The 19,711-nt window shown below is 38.1% G+C and overlaps 1 protein-coding gene across 1 annotated transcript in view; it reads left to right on the forward strand.

Moving 5' to 3' along the window:
• The window catches only part of LOC139745584 (liprin-beta-1-like), a 90,427-nt gene that overhangs the window by 27,594 nt on the left and 43,122 nt on the right, over positions 1-19,711 (forward strand). The window contains exons 3-13 of the mRNA XM_071655977.1: positions 1,009-1,080; positions 2,255-2,368; positions 3,369-3,500; positions 4,288-4,350; positions 5,176-5,238; positions 10,460-10,508; positions 11,446-11,507; positions 12,025-12,103; positions 14,075-14,172; positions 15,096-15,248; positions 19,004-19,588. Of these exons, the coding sequence (XP_071512078.1) occupies positions 1,009-1,080; positions 2,255-2,368; positions 3,369-3,500; positions 4,288-4,350; positions 5,176-5,238; positions 10,460-10,508; positions 11,446-11,507; positions 12,025-12,103; positions 14,075-14,172; positions 15,096-15,248; positions 19,004-19,588 (1,470 nt within the window). The remainder of the gene's footprint in view (positions 1-1,008; positions 1,081-2,254; positions 2,369-3,368; positions 3,501-4,287; positions 4,351-5,175; positions 5,239-10,459; positions 10,509-11,445; positions 11,508-12,024; positions 12,104-14,074; positions 14,173-15,095; positions 15,249-19,003; positions 19,589-19,711) is intronic.

Consider the following 19,711-nt stretch of genomic DNA (forward strand, 5'->3'; position numbering starts at 1 on the left):
GAGCTGGTCTGGCTGGCACGTTATTGAGATGTGCGCACCACTGTTCTTAAGACAGGCTATAAACAACACAAAAGAAAACAACAATCAAACAACGACAGCTAGAGATGGCAGTGCATCTCGGCAGCAAGATGTGGCATTGACAGTCGGCCGACCCTCCTAGGGTTGACTGCCCAAGCGATTCATCATTATCCGTCTCCTTAATGAGGGATTGACGAGTGTTGCCGTGGAGAAACCATCTGGTATAGCGAGATGGGGGCGTCTTGGTTGGAATTTAGAAGGGACAGACAATAGACGCGCAGGGAACCAGCTTTATAAACTGTGATTTGTGACACCCTCACGTTATGTAATTACCCGGACGACTACTTGCTTGTGTGTCTACAATTTGTGCTGGTATTTGATATTGTTACCGCTGTAATTTGCTCTCAAATTTTGTCACAGGACTGTGATGTAGACGGCGATGTCAGTTTATCACCTCATGTTGTTTGGTTACAGTCTTTTTTGTTTTATTGCATCTGCAATAAATTTAATGAGAATGAGTAGTTGCAGGTATTTGAGAATGAAATTCGTCCATTAGTTTTCATCTTCCATTTTGTTCAGACAAGACGGCCGGATAGCCTACATTCAGCTTCACAATTGTAGCGCTGCTGGTCTTCTATGCGGTCCAGTTGTTAAAATTAAGGGAGACCATGTCACTTGATGAAATGCAACCTGCTCTTCGAGATATACCGGATCTTTTATGTGTATTGGTTGTGACTCTTTCATGCGTGGGACTTCCAATTTATGTCATTTACGAGGGACAGAGTGTTTCGCTTCTGCTTCTATAGAGGGGACGACATGTTAACACACAACATTGCTCAGCAAGACTCCTCGCCGCTCTGATCATCATACTGTACATCATACAAAAATTGTACAGTATGTCATTTCTTCTTCTTTTTTGTGATGAACAAGTTTCCTGATATATGATTTGAATTTTGACAAGTATTATATTGTTGTCATTTTATTTTACAGGACATGACAGATGCTGCGTCAAATGAGAAGATCAAGAGACTGGAAAGTGACAAAAACAGTCTGCAGTTACAGGTAAAGACTTTACAATTATGAATGGACCAGTTGAATATTTCTGTGAATGTACACTGTACATGTATCTAGACATTTGCTCCTGTGGCAATTGCTCCAGTGTTATTTTCTCCAAGGACGTACGGTTAGGGTTAGGGTTGTGATAGGGTTTTATTTTTACTTTATTGTGAGGATTCAGACTAGGGTAGGGGTTAAATGTTTGGGGTAGAATTTATGTTTGGCAGAGCCTGCAGATACTTCATGGGAGGAAATATCATGGAACCGGGGAACCCATTGTCACTGCTGCAAATGTTTTGAGGGCTCTTTTGATTTTGTTATGTGCAATTTTTGTCATAAAATGAATAAAGGGATGAGAGCATTGTAACTACATTGTCTGTATTTTCCAGTTTTACTAAAAGTCTCCCTGTGGAGGAAGTCAGGTGAGGATGTGTGCAATATTTTTAGATTGCCAGTTATTTCATTGCCATGGCATTACGTTTATTCTGTCCACCAACCTGGCCATATATCTGTGGCAGATGTGTTCCAATTTTGTATTGCAGCATGCTTTGACAGAATCTAGATACCCATGGGTTGGGGGTCTAGTTAGACCAAGGTCACAGGTCAAAAGGTCAATGAACTTTCTGTAAAAAGCAATTTACTCTTGATATATTCTCACAGCAATGCTGTAGGATCACAGAATTCACACCACTGGTGCATCAATTACTTGTACATTGTAGCAATTACAGGTACTAAGTCAAGTTTTAGAAGGAAATAATTCAGTCAAAAGGTCGACAAGCTTTCATTACAAAAAAAAATCTACTTTTCCAATAAGCTTTTTCTGCCGATTAAAAAGGATCATCATGTCTATTATTTTATTTTTTCCATTTCAATGTATAGTATATTCCTGTGTTTTATGTACAATTTCAAGCAGTTCATGATTTTACTTCATTTAAAAATTCTGTTCACTTCGTCATGTACATGTACATGCATTCTATTTACCATTGTAATCTGGGGGCTTTACGCCTTTTCAAGCTATCGCTTTTTGTAGTCCCCGTTCTCCTCATCAATATTTCTTTTTTTGCCATGTTGATCTCACAATGTATTTGTTTTTATGATGATTGAGATGAATAAACGAATTGAATTGAATTGAATGTTGCATTTAGCATAAGGTGTTTTCCCTCTGTGTTTGACATTAAAGGTGAATGTCTTGACGGACCAAATTGAGGTCCAGAATGAGAAGATCCAGGAACTGGAGCTGGCGGTGGCAAAGAGAGGCAAGGAGCTTAGTGCTGCAGAGACCAAGCTACTGCAGGTGGGTGGTGGTCCTCCTCTTAACCCATTCCCTAAGGGAACCTAGTGGCCTGTGTATTAAGTCTATGGGGATTTCGGAATTCAGAATGGATCAGGGGGGCATTTCATGAAGCATTTTTGTCCGACAACTTGTCGGACAAATTTGCTCTCAGCCAATCAGATGCAAGGATTTCAGTAGCTTTTAACATTTTGTCAGACGAAATATCTGACAAAACGCTTCATGAAATGCCCCCCTGGTCAAAGGGGCAAGTTACAAGTTATGTTTTGGATATAATTTCCACGTCATGTAGTGATACACAAATCGATGGTGCCATGCATAGATTTGTGGAATTTATGATGGTTCTCGAGCAAATAGACCAATCTTCTGAAAAAACCGTAAACAAATTACTGTACATCTGTATACACTGAATATTTCGCGAGGTTTTCATTTTCATAAATTTTGTGGGTTGGATGCTATTCGCGAATTCAAAAACATGCGAAATGATCAACTTTGGTCTCAACGTGAATGTGATGTGCAAGCATACATTTCTACATTCATTACTGTACTCCACAATTATGAATTTAACCACTCGCGAAATTGTAGAGAAGTCCTGATTCACAAAAAATTGGACTCCCTATGCCACATACAGCACATTGAACAGTTATGATGACATAGGAGACTTGTTACATATTTCGGTAATGTCGCAGTGTGATATTCTAGGGAGAAGGAAAGTATGACAGAGTTCAGCCTCCACATAGTAGAACCAATTGTTGAAAGGGATTGGAAAGCAAAAGATGCATTTTTGCTGGCATTGTACTGCAAATCTGTTTTATATAAATGTGTAGATTGACATGAGGTTTGGATGACTTAAAAAATTCACATGTCATCAGTGCTTGGGTTTACAGCATTATATTCCTGAAAAATTGATATGAAGGACTTTACAAGTAATTTGCATATATCTCAAACAGCAGCTTACCAGGCTCATATTTCAATATTAATCTTTTGTCCCCTGTTCATTCAGGAATCCGAGATTCACTGTGAACTCGAACAGAGTCAGCAGAATTACGCAGTGGAGGCCTCGCAGCTGAAGGCGCGACTTGATGCTGTGGAGAATGAAACCCTCGTCGTCAGAGAACGTGCCATCATGGCCGAGGTGGGCAGCGACCAGGGGGGCATTTCGTGGAGTGTTTTGGTCGGATATTTTTCTGACAAATTGTTACAAGCTACTGAAATTCTTGCATCTGATCGGCTGAGAGCAAATTTGTCCAACAACTTTGTCGGACAAAATACTTCATGAAATGCCCCCCACGGATCTCTCTCTCTCTGTATGTCTGTATGTCTGTATGTCAGTCTGTCTGTCTTTCTTTTTCTGTCACTGTCTCTGTCTGTATGCATGATTGTCTTTGCATCTATGTGTTTGTCTGTATCTGTCTCTTTCTTTCTATCTATCTATCTATCATTCAATCACTCCATCAGTCTGACAGTGTGTTTCTGTCTGTCTGTCTCTCTGTCTCTCTCTTTCCCACCATGACTGAGAAGGCAATGTGAACATTTCTGAAGTCTGGACTGAACAACCTTTGTATTGCGTTACCCATTGTTTACTTCAGATACATGATATTGACAAAGTCAGATGAGGTGGTGTATCAAAATTATCATGTTTTATCTAGTCCATACCACACAGGATTTACATTTGATCATTTCCTCTCTTTCCAGGGTTTATGTAGGGGATACTCCAACTATTCAACTCACAGATGTTAATGTATGATTATACTTTCTAATTCTAAGTATGTGTATTTCATATCATCATTTAGTGAATATTTTGGTATTTATTTTATGTTCACACATGTTAATGTATAATTACACCTTCTGATTCAATATATTTCATATACACTGTATTCATTTAGAAAATATTTTGGTATTTGTTTTGTGTTCTTTCCCAGGCTAACATAGAGGAGAAACAGCAGGAGATGGATCAGCTGCATTCCAAATACCAACAGAGTCAGGTAAGGTCCATTCCTGTCTCCCGTAGTCATGGCAACTCCTCAGGGGAATATATTTGTTGACTTTGTTTTCAATGTGTCTGTAGCATTGTACCTAAGATTTTGACATGCAAGATCAGAGAGGTGAATTTCCAACAATGAATCGAATGCTGATGATAATAGTTATGATCGTAATAAGGAATCATTGATGTTCATGCTCAAAATTATAACAATCTTGGTCTATATTTGCTAGAGATGTTTCCGATGCTGCTTGTCCTGTTCTTGGTTAACCCTTATTAGCTCAGTAAAAAGAATTTCAACAAAAATTCGCTTATAGATTATACAATGAAATTAAAAATTTCAATACATTTAATGTTTAAATTCTTTACTTAACTTCTTTACTTACTTAACTACATGACAAGCCACAAAGATTCCAAATTTGATTGCATTTTCTTTGTCAGTGGGGAAGAAAGTGAATAAGACTAGAAGTTTCTGAAAGAAATAGAATTTACATAGATAATGAGACAAATTAAGCATAACAATAGATATCATCAATTTTACTATACATTCTTTTAAAACGCATGATGGGAATCCGACATGCAATGGTTGTTCACAATTGGTCAATAAATAGCCAAGGCATTAAAAAATGGGGAAGCGGGGGGAGGGGGCAAATTAGCTGTGAATGTTTCTGGTTTTGCAGTAATCACATGATCCTCTTTCAGCCAATCACGAGAGGGTACACATGTTTTTATCCAAAATATAATGAAGATTTCAATGGCAATGACGATGTTGTTAGTAGTGATAATTTTGTCTCATTGCAAGGCATTCTCCATCAATCCCTCTCTGCAGAAACTCATCGCTGAGTTACAGGCAGAATGTCACACGTGGCAAGAGAAATACATGGAAACACAGGTGAGCCCTTCTGCCTGTAAACGCTATTAGGTCATTAGGATGCAATGTGGCAACACAATAGAGACTTTGATGGCAAAAGGAAGCAAGTGACAAAAATCCTCCAAATCTCAATTCGTTTATACATTTAGCTTTGACCTAGTGTGTTTCTACTTACACGCCAAGTTTAAAGCCAGAGCAAGTCATCCTAATGAGAGGTGTCTATGAATTGAAAATGTCATGATTTTGCTCCAATATCAATGAAAAATGTCAGATACAATTTACCATAAACTTGTTCGAAGTCATAGTGATGTCACTTGCTTCCTTTTGTCGAGCTAAAGGGCTGTAGTTATCCCTTCTCCCAGGCCATGGAAATACACCAATATCAGAGCTGCCTAGTCTCACTGGCTCTGGAGGAGGCTACCTGAAAAATCACATACATTTGTACATCTTCATGTTCTGGCCGGAGCCCATAAAGGCTTCCCTCATTTTGGAATCATTGTGGCCTCGTCAAGTACATTTAGCACTCAATTAACTCCCTGAACACTCTGTGGAATCTCTCTAAACTTTGATGCGGAAACGTTGGCTGCCCTTCCATTGGCTGTATGTTGTGTGGAACTGGACTACAAAGATACCTCAGTCATGAGAATGGAGTATGATCAATAAGGGCAGTATAATTTCTTGTTGTATGTGTATGTTTAATATGAATGAAATGGATACTCACGATATCCTTGAAAATGTCATTGTGAAAATCTCATAGTTTATATTAAAGGATATGACCTTGTGGGTAGCATGCCTTACACCTGTATCTTTTTGTAATTGATATTTATGTGCTGCAGTTTATGGTAAATTATGTTGGGGGAATATTTGCTATGCTTGCCAAACACAATATACAATTGTATAGTGCCAGTTATCTGCAGTACTGGATTATCAGTGTTTTTTTTCTTTAACACTATGTATGTTTGTAGACAGTAATGTGTGCTTTGTCTGTGTGAAAGCTGGTTCAATATTTAATTCCCTTTTTATTGTCCCTTCCAACTGCATTTTTATTTATTTATTTATTATTATTATTTTTTGTGCCTCCTGCCATACAGTATAACTTTGAATTATTTTCCACAAGGTGTTCATCTTAAACATATGTGTCTGATACCGTCCATGTGTTTTGCTCCTTGCAATGGTTCTTCCGACCTTTGACCCAGGTCAAGTTAGTTAGGTCACAGACTGAGGCAGCCGAGCTGAAAGCCCGCCTCCGCTACAGCCATGTGAGTGACCCTGGATGAGTTTGTCGCCCTCTATCTTTCTTCACCTTTTTTTTTTCTTTTTACTCATTTGAGAATGCTGTTCCACGGAATGCTGTGATTTTTGTGCACTTTTGGATCGTTTGTCTCACCGTGTCCCATTTTGTCAGTCTTACCAGTGTAGTTTGTTTGAGTTTGTCTTTACATTATAACTTTTTATTCCTTAGGGTCATCAAGTTACACTTTACAGTACAGTGAAATATATTATGTAACAATTGTATCATGTTGTAGGAGTGTAGCTAGTTTATCTCTCTAATGAGGTAGAATTAGTATTGCTATCTTGATCGTTGATGTTATCGTCAGCAGAATTATTCTAAAATTCCTGTCATGTGATAGAACAGACAAGTTTCAATAGTTGTTGGTACATATTGCTATTTTTCTATCAGCATTATTGGCATTATTCATGCTGATACTACAGCTTCTCTCTCAGTTTCGCTATCACTCTCATGTTAACATTATTTTAAATAGAAATATTACTTCCATGTAAATTGAAAATAACAGAATTCACTTTTAATGTGGGTGCAGTTTAGAAAGCAAAATCAAAACTCCATCTGTAGGAAACATTAACGTTGGGGACGTTTTGGAAAACAAAATCAAAACTCCATCCTGAGGAAATAGTTATGAGGTATCAAAACTGTACATAAATCTGTAAACATGTATCAGTATCAGTGACCAGTTTCTTGTCCCTAGTGATTTTTATTCATTGGAATATTTACTTTACTATGAATCTGAACTTTTCCCAAATTTGCATCTACTGCACAGATGAGGCATGTCTTTGCGTTTCGGTCACGTGTTGCATTTCCTAATTTTTTTGAGTCAATTTGGATGTCTGTGCATTTGCCACTACATCTCCGCACAATCTGTTCACAATTTTTGTGTACGGTACACATTCTCTCTCTCTCTCTCTCTTTCTACACTCTATCTATCTGTCTAAATCTGTCTATCTGTCTATCTATCTATCTATCTATCTATCTATCTATCTATCTATCTATCTATCTATTTATCACTTTACAGTTTATATCTAAATCTGTTTGTCTGTCTATCTATCTTTATCTATCGATCTGTTTATCTATCTACAGTATCTATATAGATCTGTCTATCTCCCTCTCTTTCTAGAGAAACCTAGATGATGCTCCTTCGTGGCACATCTTTGTTCCTTCCATGATAAGGTTTTAAAGAATGTGACATGCTATTTATGGAATATTCTCTGCAGTAAATACTTCACCCACAATTGGAATGCTGTGTTTGCACTCTGACCTTTGAACCTTAGCACCGCCTGCAGATGGAGCAGCTGGGTTTAATGGCATGCAGGAATGAAAGGTGATAGGTGCCAAGGAACAATGTTACAGTTGTTGCCTTGGTAACTGCATCCAAGTGTATGGTCCTTTCACGTACAGTTGGGCCATCAGTTTGATAGATAACATGCCGTGCTTGGCTCCTCTTTCATTATTATCTCTTAAATAGTGTAATTCGTAGATGTTATGTTATTGTCTTCTTTTTGTTTTTTGGTGGGGGATGCTGTTGAAGTGGCATTTATTGCAATTATATCACAATCATCTCCTTACTAGATAAACATACTTTTATAGAATTAAAGTTTAGGGTTTAATGATGCCATGTTGAGCTGAAATTACAAAGTGTGTAAATATGCAAATGCAATGGAGTGAATACCATTTTTGTCATTCTGTAGATTTGTCGGGCTGTGACTGCTAACACAGATGCTTTTCTCCTGTTCTCTTTAGGTGCACATTTTACATCTAGATTCTGTGGAAGACTTCATCAGTTTAAGTCTCCATCATAGCATGACCTCCAGCCATGACCTTTGACCCTGCTCGGCAGATCGTATGCCCATCTCCCAGTACCCGTGCTTGACCTTTGTGTTACATTACATTTGCGTAGCGTAGAAGAGCAGGAATGCGGCCACAATTACATTTTGACCCTAACCACCTCTTTAATCCCCTCTCTTTGCCCGTTACACTAACAGAGAATGGTGTTTAATGTTCTGTTTCCATAGGTCTTGATGATAATGGTTATCAACCATCCACTCCATGTGGAGAGACTGCATTGTGCCTGCCTGCATTCTCACAGCATGGACTTCAGTAATGGCAGTGCCAGTTTCTGCGCGTCATTCAACTTTGTTGGGAATGAAGAAAGAGATTGTTTTGTTTTGTCTGGGAAGAGGGGTTTTGGAGTTTCTGCATATTCCTCTTCCTCGAATATCATCTTATGTGACCCATCACCGCAAAGGCCAGATAAAGTCGGCAACCAGTCATTTTTCTCTTGTGGTATTTTCAGCTTTTCTCGAGAATGAATTGAATTACAATAAAAATGATTATGTTCAGAATAAAAAATAATGATGTAGAAATAATTTCAGTCTGTAGACCTATTGGGAAGATACTACAGTATGATGAAGGCATAAAAATTGCAGTCGTAACATTTCTAGTTTCAGACTCTTCAACTTTTTCCAATGATGCATACTTTGCCCCCACTTAAAGTTTCAAGAATCTACAAAATGCCGCAGAGGTGCTAAGAAACCTGGCCACCCGAGAAACACAATATAAAAGAACAAAACGTTGAGTCGTGGTCAAAGACTTACAGCTCTTTGAAAAACTGGTTTGATCAATTCAACACACTAATGGTCCTACATCAAAATTCAACGGAAAAAAAAAGATGTATCAACACATTTCAAGCCTTTGTACTTTAAACCACAGATACTGTGTATTTAAAGCAGACTTTTATTTGCATTTTTTTTTCCTTGTTGCAAATTTTGCAAAGGTGCTGTTTATTCATCTTTAAAGCTGGGGATTCATCAAATTTTCTCCTGAAAAAGGACATCATTTATCTCTCATTCCTTCACTGTGGGTCTGCATTGTGTATTACAAGCACTTTGTAAAAACAACAACAAACTGTTACAAGTCCCAACTGACTATGTATTATACTTGCAAAAACATATACAGTAGTTGGGATATCAAGCAGTTGATTGTGAACAAATATCAACTTTCGTATAGATTTCAACTCAGTCACTGTACGCAATGCATCTATCTTTTACTAATGAGTACAGTTTTATCCCAGTCACATGATGATGTGTCACATAATATGTTGTTGTCTGCCATCCCAGCAAGATCAAATGCATTCTTTCTGCATCGTCGCATGTTTCCAGAGTCAGTGTGTGCGTCATTTTCCAAGTATTCTTGATTCTGAACTTCCTCTAATGGACGTGCGTAGACAAAAGAAGTATGAAACTGATATTGCGGAAATGGTGGAATATAATTTTTGTATTCTTGTTAATCTGTAATCATCATATAAACTTTGGGATTAGTTTCTGGTATTGTGAGAGAATTCAACATTCAGAATTTTAAAGTGCCCAAGTTTTGTTTATATCTTCTAATTCTTTGAGAACTCAAAGGATTGATTACTCTCTTGTTGCAATAACATGAAAAATTGAGTCTGGAGATATACTGTACTTTGTGATAAGTTTTAGTGATGATTTATTCTGTGTTAATTGGTTTATTTGTTTGTTTGTTTTTTCTACAATCCAAATGTTCAACATTGAATACAAACTTTTGATGATATAATGATTTTGAAATCAACTTTGGAGTAGGTTAACTTCAGAAAATATCACAGTGGAGAGAGAAATGAAGCACAATGCTGAACATTTTGATTTGTAAATAGAAGTGATATTGTAAAGTCTTTACACTTCAGCCTACATTTGTAACTTGTTGAGACTTGCCGCATGGAAATTGCATTTCTGTGTTGCCTTTCTTTTCCAGGAGTAAGGTAAACAGATTTTTTTGTCCTGCATTTTTCTATCGTTGTTGTAATTGGTTTTTATGAATTTTGATTTTCCCAATTTTCAAAGTTTGATTTGATATTGTCTTTTTAAATTCACCCCTGGTATTCTTGATTTTAAGAGATTCTTTCTGCCATATCTGTTTTGCCCCTGCATACAGGCTCTCCTCGATGACTTACAGACGAAACAGGTCCGCAATTTGGATGAAGGTATGTTTGCCATTGGAACTTTTCTTTTCGTATTAGAACTTTTTTTGCATTGTTATGCTTTCTTCTTCTCCTTGCCTCAAGCCCTAGACTTGAGAATTTTGTCTATCTTAGTGCTTGGTAACCTTAAATACTCCCCCCTCCCCCCCAATACTCTGCTGAGTATTATACTGTGTAATTCTGTCTTTAATACGTGTAAAGATCACTGAAAACTTGCTTCAGAAAATTCAGGCATTGCACTTGAGATGAAGTTGCAAGCAAAGATTTTTGAAAATGATTTACAATTGGGTGTGCCCTTTTGTTGATTGATCTCCCAGTGAGTCAAAAAACATGATTATCATGTTTAGAATATGCACTTTAGTATTTGTGTGGCTTCCTTTCGCTGAGGACCGTGTAGCTGTGATCCTTGAAAGGCCATCCCGATGTGTACCTGACATTGTTTTCCTGCTTTGGAAGGTTTTTGAGAGGATTCTTTCAGGATTTCAGTTCCTTCGACTTGAAATCTGAGCATTTCGTTTATTATTGATAGAAATGAGACATGCATATTTCATATGATTGTTTTATCACTTTCACATAACTTTTTGAGAGAAGTGAGTGCAAAACTTATATGCATTTTAAATCTGGAAATAATGAAAGAAAGTTGTGACAACTACTTCTTCGAGTTTGTTTTGTTGTTGCTGTATCTCGAACGAGATCCTTATTACCTACTTTACAGTGGACAATATCATAAATTTAGTTTGGGTGTTGTGATGTCTCTACAGAGGATACTCATAAAAACAACAAGATTTGACTACCACATGCTCTATTTTATTCTCAAATTTTGTTCTTGCTGTTTTGTGTTATATCACACATACTGAGTGCAGTGATGTGACAACTCAATGACTTATATGTTTCTCAAGAATTTTTTTTTTTCTTAACATTTATTTTTCTTTTCATGCAGAAGTTGAGAAGGAGAAACTAAAGATAGCAGTCGACAGCCTGATCAGTGGGACCAAGGAGAAGGTGAGGACACAAAACTTAGTGTGTAGGACTAAGGAGAAGATTTTTTTGGCAAACATTTTCTCTTAGTCATTGATGTAGGGATTTTTTTTTTCCGTTCAGAATATTATAACGGTGTTCAGTTTGGTATTTTAATCAAAGAGCTTATTTGATTGTCTTTTTGAATATTCATTGAGTCTGTCACCATACACTCGAGTAAAGTTAGCGCTGTACAAAATACAATAATAAAATCAATTAAGTTGAAGCAAAGTTTGCTACCTACAATTTGTACTTTAAGTCTCCATATCATATAGCCTTGAGTTGTAATAATTCATTGAGTCTGTCACCATACATTTGGGTAAAGTTCACCTGTACAAAACAGAATAAACTTAAGATTAAATTCTTAAAGTCTTATTATCATATAGCCTTGAGTTGTAATGATAATGGACTGTTCAGTGTACGTTCAGTGATGAAAGTCAGATCACCCGTGGCAGGCCTATAGCTTAATAGTCATATCCTATATTTCTTTCCCTCTGAACAGGACAAGATGATCGAAGAGCTGAACAGACGACTGGCCAAGTTTTACAGGGTTCAGGAGCTGGCTGCAGCCCAGGGCAGAGGTATATTCAATAACACCATTCTTTATCTTTAATATGAACTATGCCCATGCTTCCTTCTACTACTTTCCTTCTATCCCCCCCCCCCCCCCCAACTTTCCACCTTCTCTACCTTGGACTACCTTCCTTCATTCATAGATTTCTCAGTAAGGGCTGGCAGCAACTCAATGCAAGGTTGCTATTAAATGGAGCCATAGTCTTTTTAATATCATGGACTATTTCCTTGTTACTATCCACTTCTCTTTCTGTTTTGTCTGTTACTATCCCTCTCAAATGCCCCACCTATCTCCCTTTCCTCTCAGAGAACTGTCATATACTGTACAAGCTGAAATTTTCAAGGTGGTTTTATTTTCGCGAATTCCGCGAATCGCCTTTGAACCGCGAAAATAACGCCACGCGAAAATAACAACGCGAAAATAACAACACGCGAATAGCTAAGTCCAGTTAGACCCTCGCAACCGCGAAATTAACAACACGCGAAAATGTCCTCCATGTAGCAATTCGCGAAAATATCTGTATGCGAAAATTTCAGCTCGTACAGTACAATGTAGGTATATTCCTTGTTTGCATTACATCATGTTTATGTTTATCTACCTCCTTCCTTGCCATGTTATCTCAATTCACCAATACTGTACACTGTAGTTATTGCTGAATAACCCATAGACATTTAATAGCAAAAAAGAGTTACACTCATCTACTTCCCTATATTCTAAAAGGAAAACTGATTTCTTTAGTAACAGCTTTCGAGAGCTCTCTGCTAAAGTTGCTAAAAGAATCATAATATAATTATTGGAACGTTTTTGTAAACAATATTTTCGCTGTAGGCCTACTATTCGCCCCTATCCCTGCCACATCCTCCTCTACCCCTACCATCCCTACTATCCTCTTGATACTAATGATTGTTTTCCGCAAAATTTCGTAAGCTGCTTGAAATATCGCTTGCACACATAATAAGGAAAAACCTGTTTTTGCTCCCTCATATAACATTCCTGTAATTGTTTTTTTTCCCCTTGATTTTATTCAATGAAAGAACCAAGGAGGTTTAAGAGATGGGAGATCCAACTGGCTGTAATTATTCAAACAGTTGTCACTTTTCTATTGATGTACAAAAGAATTCCACAGGTGCATCTGTGCCTTTGGTGACGGGGTTTGATGCCGCCGTCTTGCTGAGCAATCTGAAGATTCATTTTGAACGTTAACTTAATGTTGGCTATATTTTGCTTGTTTATCTATTAATTGAAATGAAATCTCACTTAATGATAAAGCTCATTAAACAAAGGTCAATCCCTTCAAGAAATATGTGCAAAAGTGTAAATCAGAGCTGTATCATGTGAAAGTGTTTAAAACTGTACCCCCCTGGAAAGCCGGTTTTATCACTTTTCCACTTAATTCCTCCAAATAAAACTGATATGGAATAATCTTCGAGTATAATTCTATATTAATAGATATATCAGATTAGTGGCTGGGCACGGCCAGTCGAGTAATTTTCATTTTCATTTCATCATTTTTTGCGCAATTTCTATTCGCGCATCCCCATGTTTTTACCATTATATACCACCTATCTTTTATAAGTAGGGATGGCGAAAAGTAATTACCATCACAAAGACATATTTTCATTAGAAAGTGGCTGATGATTATGCAATGAGACATGAGTCAATTGTCTTCCTATCTGTGGGGCAGATCCAGTTTGCCACATGCTTCAAATACTTTCGAGTGGCGGCATCAAACGTGACTTCAAAGGAAATACGACAGTTGTGACTCCATTCTCTTGAACCTCCTTGAAAGAACAAAAGACATTGAAAATGCACATGTATTAATCTGGAATCTCATAAAGTGAATAAGTTTCTCTTTCTGAGAAACTTATATGATGTAATGTTTGTATCCTAGTAGTAATGGATACAAATTATATACATGCATGTCTGGTTTTGCAGTTTTACGGTAGTTCATATTTTCCTGTCTCAAATTTTTTTTCAGTGGATATTGGTCAGCTGCTGGACATTGAGAACCCTCGCACGGACAGCACGTCGACCTCAAGCTCTGCTACGGGAGAGACTGACACCTCCAGGGAAAGTGTGAGTAGCACCCCATGAGTCTCACACACTTTATAGACACTGCTGTAAAACTGGAAATGCTCGTGTGCATTTTAATTTCAGGAATTCGGCCGTTCCATGGTAAAAGGGTCTATCTTGAGAAATGTTACTTCGGAGAAAAACGGGTTTAAAGTTTGGTGTATTTTTCATATTTAATTTTTTATATTTTCATAATACATACCACTCACAAGCCATTCTCTTTACAAACACAAGAGGCAGACATACAAATACACCAAACTTTAAGCCCGTTTTTCTCCCAAGTAACATTTCTCAAGATAGACCCTTTTATCGTGGAACGGCCGAATTTAGCGAAATTAAAATGCACGCAAACATTTGTTCAGAGATTGGCACAGATCAGTGGAAACACGTTGTTCAGCGATGGAGATTACCTAATCACTCTCATGTGGTTAACATGCCTTTGAATAGACTGAGGCACATTGCTACATCTGATTGGGCTCGCTATTAAACCTACCACTGGGTCCAAGTTTAGATTGATGAACAAATGTTGATGAGATCCTTGGCAAGTTCAGCTAATGGCTTATGTGCATGAAGGATTAAGGATTAAGGATTAAGTACATATTAACCTGACCTGTTTACTGAAATATGTTCTGGCAATACTACTGTCTGTGCCTTCTCCAGGAGCAAGGCCACATGTCTTATGATATTCCAGATAGATAATGTGTGTGTGTGTGTTTGTGTGTGTAAATTCCTCTCATTTTTTGTTATTGTTGTATAGTTCTATTTCTGTGACACCACAAATTATTGTGAAGCTCCTGTCTTACAGAGGCCTGCGCAGGAATTCATCAAACTGTGAAAATCAAAACTTTTTAGCAGATTGTTTGGATTTCCTTCAACCTGATCTCAGTGCTTCACTAACAAAGAAATGCTTGCTTCTATCCTTTCAGAGGCAAAATGCACAGGGGTCATCACCTTTGACCCCCGAAATGGACTTCAAGCACGCCATAATGGTGGACAGGACGGAGGACATGTTTGGCGCCAACGCGGGTCGGCGGTCGGCCAGCCTGGAGAACCTCCAGACGCAGCCCCACCCCTCCACGGTGAGTATAGGCATCCCCGCCCCCTTGGTGGCACTCTCTGCATGCAGCCAGTGCATCCACGGTTCAGACCACAGGTCCCATGTGTGATTCTTCCCTTTAAACGAGAGTCTTGCCAACATACATGTACATATAGCAGTGATATCCCTCAGTGGCCGTTGACCATCCTTGTACATCTCCTAAATCCGAGTCCTGTTTGACACCCTAGAGATAATTGCAGTCATTGAAAGCTACAATTTTCACAGTTACCATGGTGATGGCTTGGGTGCTCAAATGTGATTGGTCCCTTCCTAGCTGACACCATAGCAACTGAAATTATGGAAAGTTTTAATGACTGCAAATTTCTTCTATAAGACAGGCCCTAAGATATCGTTCAAGCAAGGCTCAACTTCCTTGAATCTCTCACAAAGCGGCCAGCATTTTTTGGGAAGGCCACATGCAAGTTGAACCCATCTATGATAAACTTTTTAATCCAACTTTTATAGGAGGCCAACTAAAACCTTGTTTTCCCAGTTGCAATAATAATTCTAAGGAAAGAAAAGCGTGGCTTTAGAGATCATTTCTTTAATAAAGGGCAAGAGAGTCAAGCTGAGAGAGAAAACTTGCAAAACTGCCTCGCCCCAGAGTAGCATACCACAAGTAAAAGGAACTCAACTGTTCACACGCATGCATGTAGGGAGAAGAATCTTATTTACACTGTTATCAAGTTTAAGGACAGCCCTGCCATTTTTATTGGGCATGGAACAGGGGAAAAAAACAAGAAAACAAGGGGCAAGTGTTATGAAGATGGCGGCGCATGGGGATGCAGCATTTCACACCTCAGAAGCCAACTTTGGCCAATCCTGTGAAGTTAGCCATTCTGAAGAGCGCCCCCACTTGGTACAATAGCTCTCAGGCAGGCCCCGCATGGTCCTATCCCACGGAGTATACCAAGTTTTTAATCCTCATGAGTGTAAACGTGCCACAACTAAGCACTGAGTTCTTACCTAGAGTGACCATTCTGAGAGTGTATTTGCCGTAGGTGTGTTCTCACTGAGCTGTGTCCTAATCAGACAGATGCACGTAACACTAATACTTGAAATGTTGGCACATATCCTTCAATATTTCAATACAGGCTATACCTCCACAAATTTCTAGTTTATTTGATCGTATCAAAAGTTACAACATATAATGTTAATTTTTGATCAGCATCATATGCATGCGTATTGTCTTGTATCTTCTCAAAGACACAAGTTGATTTTTTTTTTCTGTTAATATGTTTTAAGGAAGGTTTATCCTTTGTATTTTTATAACATGAACAAAATTGAATGTGATGGAAAAAAAAAGATACTGATTTTCCTAAAGTTAGTGCCGAATGTCAAGAATAATGTCATAAATATTCATGAAATTCAGCATCACTAATATAAAGGACGGAAAGTTGTATGTCATGGAAGAATGTAAATTAAAAATGAGCATTGGAAGCACATAGATAAAAAAGAAACTAATCAGCAAGTGAACCCCAACTACCTATGTCTAGGAGGATCTTTGTGTAATACCCAGTTCATCTTCACTGCCATTGGTGATGAAGAATCAATGAGACCCTTTTACAATTCTGCACAGCTAACCTCTTTTTGGTTTGGTTGCACCCTAATTGAACCAGTCTTTAAACTAATTGTTTACTACCTCCAGTGCCTATCAGAATTACTACATGGAGCTGGTAAAGCTAGACTACAAACTTTGTTTCTCGTTCCTGAAAAAAAAGTTCTGTTGGAGCAGATTGTGAACTAGTTGGTACTGTAGTACCCTAGATGTTTTTTAATTATATGTTTCAAGTACTGTATACGCTATATATTTCGCAGGGGTTTTATTTTCGCGAATTTCGCGAGTCGGGAGCTACAAGTGTATTCGCGAAATTAACAACACGCGAAAATATTACCTTCCAAAATGAATCCCTTGCCTTGATGATACGAACATTTCAGTACTAGAGTACCATGTCACGGCTTACCGAACAGACCATACTGGCTAAGCTTGTTTACGCACGTCCACGTCTACTTACGAATACTGTAGAGAGCCAATCCATTATCGCAAGGGGACCACTCGTGAGAAATCTAGTGCGATGGACTTAACCACTTCAAAAATGTTGAATTCTAACTTACTAGTTCGCAGAGTTTGGCAAGTCTTTTTCATGCAGTGTATAACTAGTATCATTCTTATATGCTAGTAAGTTGAAAATTCACACTTTCTTTGCCACTTCATATTTTCTCTGGTCCCCCAATCGCGAATTTAACCACTCGCGAAAATGTGTGATATCGGCAATTCGCGAAAATTTATGTATGCGAAAATTGTAGCGTATACAGTATGTTTTAAACAGGCCCAAGTGATAGTTCCTTGTTACTGTTATTTATGATAATCAAATTGACATGATTACTATTATGATCATTTTTCATTGCATTTCAAGTCAACAAAATATACCCCACAAAAATTGTGACATTGGTAGAACAATATGATAATGTCAGTACCTACCCTACCATGCCATATTTGTTGAAAGAAGCAGAATATTAATTGATGATACACCTTCACATTTTTTCATGTTTCACCCACAGTTAAATCATTGCTTATTTATTTATTTATTTATTTATTTTTAACATCCAAGAATGTTGTTTTTTGATTTGTCTTTATTTTCTCACCCTGTAGCGATTGAAAAAGGCTAGATCAACAATGGTAAAAACCTGCTTAAATTTAGGACCAAAACAAAAAGTATTGCATCATACTCCTTATCTAGAAAACTTCCTTTGTATTTATACATATCACTTTCTGAAATGGCTATCCTTCTTAATTGGTGTTTCTCAATTAAATATCCTATACCTTCGTGTACAATAATGCAAATATTGCCTCTAATGCATCATCATTATAGTAAATCCCTGTACTGAATGTTCATGAAATTCCTGTAATAGTGTTTGAAGCTTTCATAGACTACCTTCTGGTTATCATGTAGTTGTAGATTGACATTCTTAATTGAAAAAAAATTTGGACCTGACTTGCATGCAAGCCTTAACCCACTGAGGACGAGCTGATTTTTTTTGCTATAACATTCATTTCCCATAGACACCTGCCCAAATACATACTTGAGCAGTTAGTGTTCAGTGGGTTAAAAGATACAACATCTGTAATGTTCATCCTCCTGTTCTTCCCTGTTGTATAGATCTGCCACAGCAGGTAGATATCAGAAATATTATATACAGTACATACATCTAGATATGTTTGTAGTATTGTCAATGTCTACATGTATGTGAATTAATGTATAATTATATCAATGTGAATATATTTGTTTCAGCATCATGTGTTTGCTATTAATCTGATCTACTTGTATCTATTAATATAATGTATGAAATATTGTTGTATATATTCACCTTATATTCTTAAAGTATATTTCATATATATTTCATAAACTACAGGTTGTCTCGTAAACATGTGTGAATTTTCCGTGTGAATTTCAACTTCTTGATAATATAACAAATTTGTATAAAATAATGACATCAGTCACTGTGTGACACATGCATTTCATGACTTAAAATTATTGCATTTTGAGCATTGTGTGCATTTTGGAGTTTCTCTTGTTTTGGTTGGACAGTTACTTTTCCTTCAAACCACCACAACTTGTAAAAACTTGAGTAACTACTACTACCATGTTCGTCAGTGTTCTTTTGAGGAATCATTGTGTTTGATCATCAACTACTTATATTTTTGCATTGTCCTTGCATGTTTTTCTGCCCTTACAGAATGACCCCCCTTCTGACAGTACTCTATCCAGTCTTACTCCCGACACAAATGACTTGAGACCACTCTCAGATAAATCCCCCCAATCCTTAGAGGTCCTTGAGACCCCTCCGACATCGGAGGCTGAGCGTAGCCCTGACCCTCCCGCACATAGTCCAGATGCGGCTGACCACTCCCTACCGGAAGACATGCTCCAACTGACCGCTGAGCTCACCGAGGTGCCTCCCTCGGACACTCAAAAGACCCTGCCCTTCCCCGTCCACTCTCACAGTCCGCCAGACGCTGTGAAGAAAGTCAATTTCAATCTCGACGCCACCACCGAAATTATCACTGACCAACGGAGCTCGGTAGGTGACGACTTTTGTGACCTCGTAGAGGACGAACACGTAGCTGCGTTCCTTAATCAGGGCCTGATTGCCAGGGAACTGGCCAATGGGAACGCAGCTAACGAAAACGGTGCCACCGACTCTAATTCTGACCCCAACCTGACAGACTCCGACGACGCGGACGTAACCCCCTTCCGACGCGATGCTACCAATCTTCCTGGTCACATGACCCTACCTGCTACGAAAACAGCAGACCCGGAGGTAAACGTTCAGTCTTCTGTACCTATGCCTTTTTTTTTTCTCTCCAACTTCAGCAAAGAACCATTGCGCATCATCTTTGCGATACATCTCATGTCACTCTAACAGCATTCATCTGGCCCGTAA

The sequence above is a fragment of the Diadema antillarum genome, unplaced genomic scaffold, assembly GCF_040938485.1.
Source record: "Diadema antillarum isolate AM-2024a unplaced genomic scaffold, OU_Dant_1.0 seq00001278_RagTag, whole genome shotgun sequence".
In the NCBI taxonomy this organism is placed as follows: Eukaryota; Metazoa; Echinodermata; class Echinoidea; order Diadematoida; family Diadematidae; genus Diadema; species Diadema antillarum.